This window comes from Pistacia vera, unplaced genomic scaffold (assembly GCF_008641045.1).
Source record: "Pistacia vera cultivar Batoury unplaced genomic scaffold, PisVer_v2 Contig875, whole genome shotgun sequence".
Taxonomy (NCBI): Eukaryota; Viridiplantae; Streptophyta; class Magnoliopsida; order Sapindales; family Anacardiaceae; genus Pistacia; species Pistacia vera.
In genome coordinates, this window is record NW_022196751.1 from 140,295 (window position 1) to 151,784 (window position 11,490).

The following is an 11,490-nucleotide window of genomic DNA, read 5'->3' on the forward strand; positions in this document are numbered from 1 at the left end:
TGTCTTCAAGTCCCCCAAGATAGTCATAGACAATCTTTTTGCATGTATCAAACATCAACCTGAACAAATAGAGAAAAGAGATAACATGTAGAAATAAATTACATCTATGATGAACAACAGTGTCCTTAAATGATAATAAGTTAATAACATATCTAGTCAAAGTGAACTAGATATTGTAAAATCTATTAGACAGCCTAATTTCAAATAACAAGTATACGAACAAAACCCGTTCATTGTAAAGTCTCGCTCCAAACAGTTTCTCCAGCGATTATAATCACTGTCATTGCAGCCTGGTGGCCTTTGACATCATCTTCAACCAACCCACTAGCTTTAGGTGAGAGGTCTTGAAACTTGAAACCTAAATTATAAAAAAAAAAATGATATCCATAAACCTTAAGAAATAGAAAAAATAAAAACTATATATATAGATAGAGATGAACTTGCTAGGTATCCTATAACGACTAGAACAAAAAGATTACCTCCACAAAGGTATTGTCAACATGCACAAGACATATGGGAAACTGCTTTCCAACAATTTCACATTGATGAAATATACCTCGTAACTGCATTTTTTTGGATATTTAACTTGGTGAATTAGTACTGCAACCAGAAATCGATTAATACAACACAATTGTAAAAAGCATGAATGCCATGGTCAATTTTGCACAAATCATTTCAAGTTTATATTTTTGTCTAAGTCAGAATTATGAAGTAGATGACCAGCATTATGGCACGAACTCTGACATGGGACGCATGCCATACATGTAAGATTCACCTGCAAATTATGCTTTAAGACTCAAATCCTTGTGTATTTCTTCCTCATATGCATAATTTTCTGTATGTCCTTCCAAAAACCCTTATATCATAGTACATTTACCAGTAAATGACCTCAAATCACATATCAATGCAGTTATCAAAAATTTAGAGACATTAACTCAACATCACAACAAAATTCTAGCTAGATGACACTTAATGTAAAAATAGATTGAACATAACACGAATAGACAGAGAGAACCTGCTCAAGTAGCTGAAGTTATAATATCAAAGTCTCTGGGAGTCTCTAGATAAGATCTCGTACACAACCTCCAACAAGGTAACCTCATAACCTACAATTCATTTGAACAAAGTCATTTCATACAACACAAAATGAACCATGCATATAAAAAATGTAATTAAAAAGAACAAATGACCACCCTGCCAAAAACATAGTGCCCCAATTAATTAGCATTGTACCAAAATGCTAATTCAAAACAAAAAGTTTCTTTGATCAAACTTGCTTGTAACTAAGTGACACACAAAAATTATTATTTAATGACACAAGGACTAGGACTGCATAAGTTTATTTATTCATTTGTTTACATTTAATGAAACTTAATATAATTAGACGGGATACCAAACACAAACAATGATGCTCAAAGATTTATGTGAATATAATATGAAAAAAATGAATAAATCATACATATACCTTTTCCTTCAACTGATTGAGAACCACATTTGTAGGCTTACTAATCATTGATGTATCAATCCCCAGCTCTTCAGAATTCAATTTCTTCCATCTACCCGTCTCGCTATAGCAATTACCTACGTTAATTGAAGATCATAGTTAGTTTTCCGACGCGACATTGCAAACTAATAGTACACGAATCAATGGGTATGACACAGTATTGGCCATGGCCGGATGTTACCATTCACGCATCTTTCATCACTAATTATATTTCATTGTTCATTAATCATTACTAAAAACATTGTTTTTTAGTAACTCGAACAAATCCCCTTGCCTGTATTAAACTTTGGAATCGGTAGCTAATATGTGTACCGCTAGGAAACATTGAAGTCTGGACTTACAAGACTGTCTAATTCCCCAAAATTAGACCATTATTAAAAACCATTACCCGAAGCTGTGGTTGTTTCAGAGACATTTCTTTCCATTGCAACGCATTTCTCGGCCATGAGTTGGTCACCTTTAATATCAACAACTCCATTTCCATCTCCAGCCGGACACTTCATCATAAATGGAAGGTGGACACCACTCCATTCATTTTGCCTATCCACTCATACCCCATAATAAGATTGTAGGGAGATTCCATGTCATCTCGCATGTCGATAAGCACAAACTCTACCGTAAAGTACGACCAGGCGCGAAACGGTAAATACACTGATCCAATCGCGTTAACGACTTTGCTGTAATGCATTGCCAACTAGCGGCGTTTGTTTGGCTTGATGATTTCTAGGTCTAGTTCCATCTTGTTGAAGGTGTCCAATACATTACATTCGCTTTGCGTCCTGAAGAAATAAGCACTCTCTGGACTGCAAAATTGGCACTTTGAGTGCCACGACGGCGGGAGCGGCTTTCGTAAGGTAGTTGAATGTGATTCAAATCATATCACGAAACTGATTTCTCCCGATGTATTGGAAGCGACGAACCGCCATCATCTTATAAAACTCTTCTTACCTTTTTGGGGCGCCAGCGGTCATGTCCGTACTTTACTGACAATCAGCTTTTCCGATGACCGCTTTGGCGGCGGCTCCCTCCTGTACTGCATTGTTTGAATGACTGAATCAAAGAAAAGCTATTGAAACTTGTACTAGAGACTCTGAAGACCGACATACGGCAGAAGATAACTTCCTAGCAAGCTCTGAAGACTGACATACGACAGAGATAACTTACTAGACAGTTAAATCAATGGGCTTGGCCCATGTTTTATTTGGATTTGTCAAAGTAATGGGCTTTGATTAGAGCATGGAAACACTTTAGCCCAACTTATGTAATAGAAAAATCTGTAGTCTCAACTTATATGATGCTAAAGTTTAATTAAGCCCGGAGTATCATATAATGACATTGACAGAAGGAAACCTGCTAGTGCTAGACATTTAAAGCAATGGGTTGGGTATATTGGATTTGTTAAAAGTGTGGGTTTTCTATGAGTTAGCCCAATTTCTGAAAAGAATGCCATCAGGATGATAATTTTTTCGATAATACTATACTTGCAAAAAAAAATTTACAAGATTTTATATAAAGGTTATGGTAAAAAATGAATAAAGAGTGAAACAAAAAATCAAACTTATATATTAATCTCTATTCGTTTTTGTCACATCACTTGTACGGAGGTCTTTGTAAATTTTTTTTTTTGTAAATGTAGTATTATTATAATTCTTTTTACAAATTTTTGGAAATGTATTTTAAACCCCACTTAGTTGATCAACACTCCCCCCTTCTTATTCATATAAGAGGATAGAGAGAAAGAAGATGAAGATAAGGATAAAATAAGTAAGATTGGAATAAAACTTCTCTAATCTCCAATTTATATATTATAACATAGGCTTGTTTTCTTTAATGCTCAGATGGTTAGAGCGAATTGGGGATAGTGTGGATAGACACACAATCTCAAGTTCACTTTCCCATCTAAGATCCGTGATTTAAGTGAGGGATCGTGGTAATGGGTTGTTGTGCTAGTCTCCCCTGAGAATTAATCGATGTGCGCATAAGCTGGTCCAGATACTTTAATTACCAAAAAAAAATCTTTAAACCCAATTTAATTTCCAATTACAAGAAACTCTTTAGTCAAATTTTTAAGTAGTCACAAATAAATGAATTACCTTATTATACTTAAAATAAAGAAATCTCACAAATTTAATTTGTTCTTTGATTATTTAATTTGTATAATTATTAGTAAAATAGTCAAAATAGCCAATCTCACTACAGTTATTAAAAACACTGACCAGTCAGTATAAAAAAAAAAGACCAAATTAAATAAGTTTTAAGTCCACTTTGGATGGATTATATTTAATCAACAAATTAATGAAGTATCCGAAAAAAGAACTATTTCTGCATACTTTAACTAATCTCTATGACCATGAAACTATAATCGAATAAAAGCTCCAATGATCACCCTTATTAAAGGTCGTGGAGACTCGAACTCGAAAAACCTTGTTAAGTGAATCTTTCTCAACCTATCGGCTACATGTGAGATGCAATCTAAATAAATTGCAATCCTTGAGCTTGTTCTTATCACTCTATCATTTTATCTTTGCCTATTTAATATTTAATTTTAAAAAAATAAAAATAAAAAAAATCTATAATTTATACTAACAAAATATATGAAATCAAGAAATCTAGTCATATCATACCAACAAAAGAATGTGTTAAACTTTGTAAGATTGATGAGTTTTAATTAACAAAGGGAAGTTGTTAATTTAGAGAGAAATGATTTGTAAGATATCGAAAGAGGGAAAATTAACTAACAGTTCATTAGGAGTTCTTCCATATAGTACAACTGTCTCTAATAGTTAACCTACTGTTATAGCGCAACATACAAAAAACAAAATAAGACCATCAGAAACTCTAAATACTTGAGCTTTTTTGCTCACAGAACTTGACCTATTCTCGGTCTACTATTGTTTCGGGATAAACAGTGTTCAAAACAATCCTCCCAAACAGATGACGCGTCTCCTGCAAGTTCCCCAGCGCCAATAAGTCATAGTTAATCTCTTTCTCTAGCTTGGGTACAGATCCCAACACCATGCCGTATCCAGCGCATTCAAAAATCTTGAATATATCTTCTGAAGTCTCCGGTGGAACAAAAAACTGAGCATTTGAAGAAACAGTCAGTCAGGACAGTATTAACTTAATTAAAACCATCCTAAAAACTAAGGAAAACTTAGTTCAAATTTGAGTCCTCACTAGATTGAGCGCTTGTGGGGATTGGCTCATTGATTGAGGAACAGAATATTCAAGTGTCATATCGTGTAGTATAGCTATGATTGAAGTTGCAAGATTGATGACCCGATACATGAAGTCAACATTATCTAGCCTTTGCGATTTTGGTAATTCATGGAAGCTCATGCACGAGTCATGCAGTTGGGAGATTCTCTTCGCCTTCTCGATGGAGTCTAACAAAGATCCACCACTATGGACCGCGAGGCTAAATGCAGCAACGACCAATGGATCTCGGGGGTGGTCAACCAGAGCTTTATGGAAAGCAAATATACTTATCCTGCAACACTTAACACAATATCAAATACCAGGTATAGAAATAGGAGAAACTGTTCTTAGGTCACATATATAACACCCAACATCAAATGTGGTTTGACATTTCACTCCTAGCAAGGACTGGATTTCTACTAACTTACATCCCATTTCATTCAAACTATTAAGGACTGATTATTATTTAAGTCAAGAGGAAAATGCAAAGAAATGGAAATCATTTTCCAAAGTATTAGACAATGGTTTGACAGAGCTTAAAGTTTCACTGTTAAAATAATTGCCTCAAACTGATGATATTGCTGTGTTCTATTTTGATTTAAACATGAAGTAGCAAGTCTGCCATTCCTAGATTACACAGAAGGTTATACGAAATCAAAGCATAAACAAATTTAAAGGGTTAACTCTAATCAAACAAATAAATACTAAAATAATTATCTGAATGCAAATCAAATGGTAACTCTTTTCCAAATCTGCCCAACATGCATAATTATAGCTAACATGTTGCCTGCAAACAAACTATATAAAACCTCAATGTATGGCAACTAACCTCGAATTCCTGACATCATCTTTGACCATATCAAGCAGTTCCAAGGAAGTTAAAGCACTTACCATAGGTTTTTATGGCACGGCCGATCAGGTTCCAAATATCTATCAAGGTTGGTAAACAACTTCTGCAAAACAAACCAAACCTGAACCATGTTAATATCACCGCTAGAAAATTTGAACCTTTAATAAGGACTAAATTGAATCATTGAGAGAGATGAGACAAGTCAAATACCACACAAGTAAAGACAAACAAAGTTGTGATATCAGCAACAAACTCATAAATAAAAACTAAATATCTTCACATACCAGGAGCATGTTGGATTCTTGAAACCCTTCGGAAACAAAGTAAGATGCCTGTATGATACAATTAATTAAATGATCTTCAGGAAATACAATATGGTTACCCTCGTTTACAAAATAATATCAACACTAGATGAGAAGTTTCATGCCTGGGTGGGGAGAAGTATCTTTAGAAGTCCAAACCTCCACAATAACCTCATAGATGCTTCTCCAGACCCAAATGCTAGCATAAAGTTCATTTCGTGGAGGATTCTTCTCTACAGCAAATAGAAACAAAGAAAACATGAAAATATATTATAAATAGAACTATCTGATTGAGAACCAGAAATTTGGTTACCTTGTCGAGCGACAGCACGGAGCAAGATAACTCTTTCAAGGACAGAGCTATTTCACTAGTGATCTGAAATCCTAATCGAGCAGCGAGTCTGACTAGACGTAACATCAGAGCTGTGGATCGAATGCTTACTAAAATCAGATGTCTCTGACAGGTAGGTGCATCAACCACTAAGTTGGAAAAGTGATACTCACCGAAGTCCTCCTCAAAAACAAGTTTTGCAGAAATTATTGTCTGCACCTAGAAACAGAAATTAAATAAAATGATAATTGTAGCCACACATACAGGGCTGAAACTAAAATTATGAAATGAAACCGTCAAGACACAGATGCATACTTTAGCTTTTCTAATGTCTTCAAGTCCCCCAAGATAGTCATAGACAATCTTTTTGCATGTATCAAACATCAACCTGAACAAATAGAGAAAAGAGATAACATGTAGAAAGAAATTACATCTATGATGAATCAACAGTGTACTTGAACTTGATAATAACATAGCTAGTCAATGTGAACTAGATATTGTAACATCTATTAGACAGCCTAATTTCAAATAACAAGTATTACGAACATAACCCATTCATTGTAAAGTCTCGCTTCAAACAGTTTCTCCAGCGATTATAATCACTGTCATTGCAGCCTGGTGGCCTTCTGACATCATCTTCAACCAACCCACTAGCTTTAGGTGCAGAGGTCTTGAAACTTGAAACCTAAATTATGAAAAAAATGATATCCATAAACCTTAAGAAATAGAAAAAATAAAAACTATATATATTTATTTATTTATTTATATATGGACTTGCTAGGTATCCTATAACGACTAGAACAAAAAGATTACCTCCACAAAGGTATTGTCAACATGCACACGACATATGGGAAATCGTTTTCCAACAATTTCACATTGATGAAATATACGTCGTACCTGTATTTTTTTGGATATTTAACTTAGTGAATTATTACTGCAACCAGAAATCTGATTAATTACAACAACAGAATTTTAACCAAGCATGAATGCCATGGTCAATTTTGCACAAATAATCTTTAAGATTTCATATTTTTGTCTAAAGTCAGAATTTATGAAGTAGATGATCCAGCATTATGGCACGAACTCTGACATGGGACCCGTGCCATATATGTGAAGATTCACCTGCAAATTATGCTTTAAGACTCAAATCCTTGTGTATTTCTTCCTCATATGCATAATTTTCTGTATGTCCTTCCAAAAACCCTTATATCATAGTACATTTACCATGTAATATGACCTCAAATCACATATCAATGCAGTTATCAAAAAAGTTAGACACATTAACTCAACAATCACAACAAAATTTCTAGCTAGATGACACTTAATGTAAAAATAGATTAGAACATAACACGAATGTAGACAGAGAGAACCTGCTTAAGTTTAGCTGAAGTTATAATATTAAAGTCTTTGGGAGTTCTCTTTAAGATAAGATCTCGTACACAACCTCCAACAAGGTACACCTCATAACCTACAATTCATTTGAACAAAGTCATTTTCATACAATAAAAATGAACCATGTATTATAAACAATAATAATCTAAAAAGAACAAATGACCATCCTGCCAAAAACATAGTGCCTCAATTAATTAGCACTGTACCAAAATCCTAAATCAAAACAAAAAGTTTCTTTGATCAAACTTGCTTGTAACTAAGTGACAACTACAAAAATTATTATTTGATGACATAAGGACTTAGGATTGCATAAGTTTTATTTATTCATTTTATTTTACTATTTAATTTAAAGCTTATATAAATTAGACGGGATACCAAACAACTAAAAGCTGACGCTCAAAAGATTTATGATGATATATAATATGAATAAATCATACATATACCTTTCTCCTTCAACTGATTGAGAACCACATTTGTAGGCTTACTAATCATTGATGTATCAATCCCCAGCTCCTCAGAATTCAATTTCTTCCATCTACCCGTCTCGCTATAGCAATTACCTACGTTAATTGAAGATCATAGTTAGTTTTCAGACGCGACATTGCAAATTCATAGTACACGAATAAATGGGTCATGATACAGTATTGGCCCATGACCAGATGTCACCATTCACACATTCTTCACCACTAATTATAATTCATTGTTCATTACTAATTAGCATTTGTTTCTTAGTAACTCGAACAAATCCCCTTAGCCTGTGTATTAAACTTCCGAATCGGGTACCTAGCATAATATATGATTCGGACAAAGAGATAAACCCATGGCATGTGTATCGCCCACATAACATTGAAGTCTGGACTTACAAGACTGTCTAATTCCACAAATATATAGACCATTATTTTAAAATTTCCATTACCCGAAGGCTGTGGTTGTTTCAGAGACATTTCTCTTTCCATTGCAACGCATTTCTTGGCCATGAGTTGGTCACCATTAATATCAACAACTCCATTTCCATCTGTAGCCGGACACTTCATCTTAAGATGGAAGGTGGACGCCACTCCCTTCATTCTGTTTATCCACTCACGCCCCATGATAAGATTGTAGGAAGATGCCATGTCATCTCGCATGTCGATAAGCACAAACTCTACCGTTAAAGTACGACCAGCGGCCGAAACCGGTAAATACACTGATCCAATCGCGTTAACGATTTTTCCGTCAATGCCAACTAGCGGCGTTTTGTTGGGCTTTATGATTTCTAGGTCTAGTTGCATCTTGTTGAAGGTGTCCCAATACATTACACTAGATTTGGTCCCTATAGAAATAAGCACTCTATGGACTCGAGAATCGGCTACATCGAGTGTCACGACGAGCGGGAGCGGCTCTTCGTAAGGTAGTTGAATGTGATTCAAATCATCATCACTGAAACTGATTTCTCCCCATGTATCTGGAAGCGACGAACCGCCATCATCTTCATAAACTCTTCTTACCTTTTTGGGGCGCCAGCGCTTATGTCCGTACTTTACATTGACAGTCAGCTTATCCGATGACCGCTTTGGCGGCCGCTCCCTCCTATACTGCATTTTTTGGAACTTGAACTGAATCAAAGAAAATCTGTTGAAACTTGTAACTAGATCACTAGACTCTGAAGACCGACATTGGTACGGCAGAAGATAACTTACTAGACAAGTTAAATCAATGGGCTTGGCTCATTTTTTATTTGGATTTGTCAAAGTAATGGGCTTTTGATGAAGACCATGGAAATAGTTTAGCCCAACTTATGTAATAGAAAGATCTGACTTCTCAACTTATGTGATGCTATAGTGTTAGTTAATACCATGGACAGAAGGAAACCTGCTAGACGAGTTAAAGAAATGGGTTTGGGTCATAGTTGGATTTTTTAAAGCAGTGGGGTTTTCTATGAGTTTAGCCCAATTTCTGAAAAGAATGCCATAAGGATGTTTAACTCTATTTATAACTTTTTGGAAAGATTTTTCAAACCCCACTTAATTGATCAACATCAACGATCCCCCATTCTTATTCATATCAGAAGATAGAATGAAAGAAGATGAAGATAAGGATAATAGTGGTGTGTTTGTTTCTCTATTTTGGATAGGATTTTTGAAATGCTATTCAAAATACATATTTGTTTCCCTATTATGAAAATTTTATTTTATTCTATTTAACTTTTTAAACTCTCTAGGTTTGTTAATTTAACTAAACACTTCAAACCAATTTTTTTTTTAAAATTAACAAAAACAATCCCACCCACCCGCCAACAGTGGTGGCCAGCTGCCGGCTTTTAATGGGTGGGTGCGGTATTTTTATTAATTTTTAATGTTTTATTGTAGTGCTATTTAGTAAATTAACAAACTTATAGGGTGTTTTATTAATTTTTAAATCCTACCTCGTAATAACCATCCAACTCAACTTTTTCAAAAATCTTACCCATAATTTTAAAACAAACACACCCATCACAATTTTGGATGTAAAATATAATACTATTGGGAGATATAGATAAAATAATTATGATTGGAATAAGACTTATATAATTTCCAATATATATTATAACATAGGCTTATTTTCTTTGTCCATATGGTTAGGGCAAATTAGGGATAGGCGCATAATCTCAAGTTTAATTACTCATCTAAACATCTGCGATTTAAGTAGGGGTTTTGGCAGTGAATTGTTGTGTTAGTCTCCCGAGAGGATTAGTCACAATGTGCATAAGTTGGTTCGGACACTTTGGTTAAAAAAAAAAAAACTTTAAACCCAGTTTAATTTCCAATTACAAGAAACTCTTTATTCAAATTTTTAAGTAGCTTTAAAAATTGTCACCAATAAATGAATTACCTTGTTATAATTTGAAATAGAGAAATCTCACAAATTTAATTTGTTCCTTGATTATTTAATTTGTATAATTAATACTAAATTAGTCAAAATAGCCAATCTGGCTGCAAGTTAAACACAATGACTAGTCACTATCCAAAAAAGACCAAGTTAAACAAGTTTTAAGTTCACTTTGGATGGATTACAGTTAATCAACAAATTAATGAAGTATCATAGTATATGATTAATTAATGAAGTATCGTATATATGATTAATTAATTACTTGAAATAATCACATTATTAGTGTGTCTATATATATATATATATAGTAATGTATCCTTGAAATAATCACATGATTTAATTTCTAAAGTAAAAAAAGTCCCTTTGAGTACAAAAGTTAACCACTTTGTTTTGTTTTTTTCTTTTTGATAAAATTGTTAATTTGGCATTTAAAGAGCCATATAATGTTAGGATATTAGAGCATCTTCAAATGACTCTTTATATGATCCAAACTCTTTATTATAAAGAATTCAATTACTAAGTGAATATTTAAAATAATAAAGAAAAAAACAAAACAAAATAGTTAACTTTATATTTAAAAATTAATAAAGATATTCTTTATTTATATAAAAGATGTTTTTTTAAAATAAAAAGCACCATTTAGAAATGCTCTTATCATGTTTAATTACCAAGTGACTATTTAAAATTTTAAAGATGAATTAAACAAAAGAAACCGTGTGCTTCACCACAGAATTCTCTTTAATTTCCTTGGACCCATGCATCCTTAATTTAATTCTTCAACTTTATAACTCATCCCCGTAATTTTTGGTTAAATGATTGAAGGAGATGGATTACAGTGTAGAATTCTCTCTAAACTTTCTCTCCATCCAAACATCTATAATTCATATTACAAAATGGTTTAAACCTATAGAAAGTACGTCATATTCCCTACGCCATGCATGAGAACATATAGAAATATGAAGGTTCGTGTTCTTTGAAAGTTACGAAAAAGAGCCGTCCTTGAGAAGCCAAGCATGCATAAACACAGTGGACTGAGTGTGAAGTAATGTTTTTTGTTTTGAAAGAT

The 11,490-nt window shown here is 33.7% G+C and overlaps 2 protein-coding genes across 2 annotated transcripts; both read right to left on the reverse strand.

Annotated features, from left to right (window-relative positions):
• Positions 1-4,372: 4,372 nt before the first annotated feature.
• LOC116119153 (poly(A) polymerase I-like) lies at positions 4,373-7,412 on the reverse strand. Its single transcript, XM_031405092.1, has 11 exons — positions 7,404-7,412; positions 6,999-7,082; positions 6,737-6,870; positions 6,501-6,573; positions 6,359-6,404; positions 6,168-6,277; positions 5,980-6,087; positions 5,837-5,884; positions 5,594-5,655; positions 4,682-4,994; positions 4,373-4,585 (listed from the first exon to the last, which is right to left on the reverse strand). Exons 1-11 carry the CDS (start codon positions 7,410-7,412, stop codon positions 4,379-4,381), a joined length of 1,194 nt encoding a protein of 397 aa, XP_031260952.1. The 3' UTR covers positions 4,373-4,378.
• Positions 7,413-7,522: 110 nt separating this feature from the next.
• On the reverse strand, positions 7,523-9,157 carry LOC116119154. Its single transcript, XM_031405093.1, has 3 exons — positions 8,494-9,157; positions 8,021-8,137; positions 7,523-7,653 (listed from the first exon to the last, which is right to left on the reverse strand). The coding sequence occupies exons 1-3, from the start codon at positions 9,155-9,157 to the stop codon at positions 7,523-7,525; spliced, it is 912 nt and encodes a 303-aa protein (XP_031260953.1).
• Positions 9,158-11,490: the final 2,333 nt, after the last annotated feature.

Excerpts from the sequence above, each read along its gene's own strand:
- LOC116119153 (XM_031405092.1), bottom strand. Across the intron at positions 6,871-6,998 it reads TTGACAATACCTTTGTGGAG|GTTTCAAGTTTCAAGACCTC; the intron begins GTAATCTTTTTG and ends TTCATAATTTAG. Across the intron at positions 5,656-5,836 it reads AAGAATCCAACATGCTCCTG|AAGTTGTTTACCAACCTTGA; the intron begins GTATGTGAAGAT and ends TTTGTTTTGCAG.
- LOC116119154 (XM_031405093.1), bottom strand. The coding sequence starts at position 9,157 with ATGCAGTATAGGAGGGAGCGGCCGCCAAAGCGGTCATCGGATAAGCTG. Across the intron at positions 8,138-8,493 it reads GAAACAACCACAGCCTTCGG|GTAATTGCTATAGCGAGACG; the intron begins GTAATGGAAATT and ends CAATTAACGTAG. Across the intron at positions 7,654-8,020 it reads CAATCAGTTGAAGGAGAAAG|GTTATGAGGTGTACCTTGTT; the intron begins GTATATGTATGA and ends AATGAATTGTAG.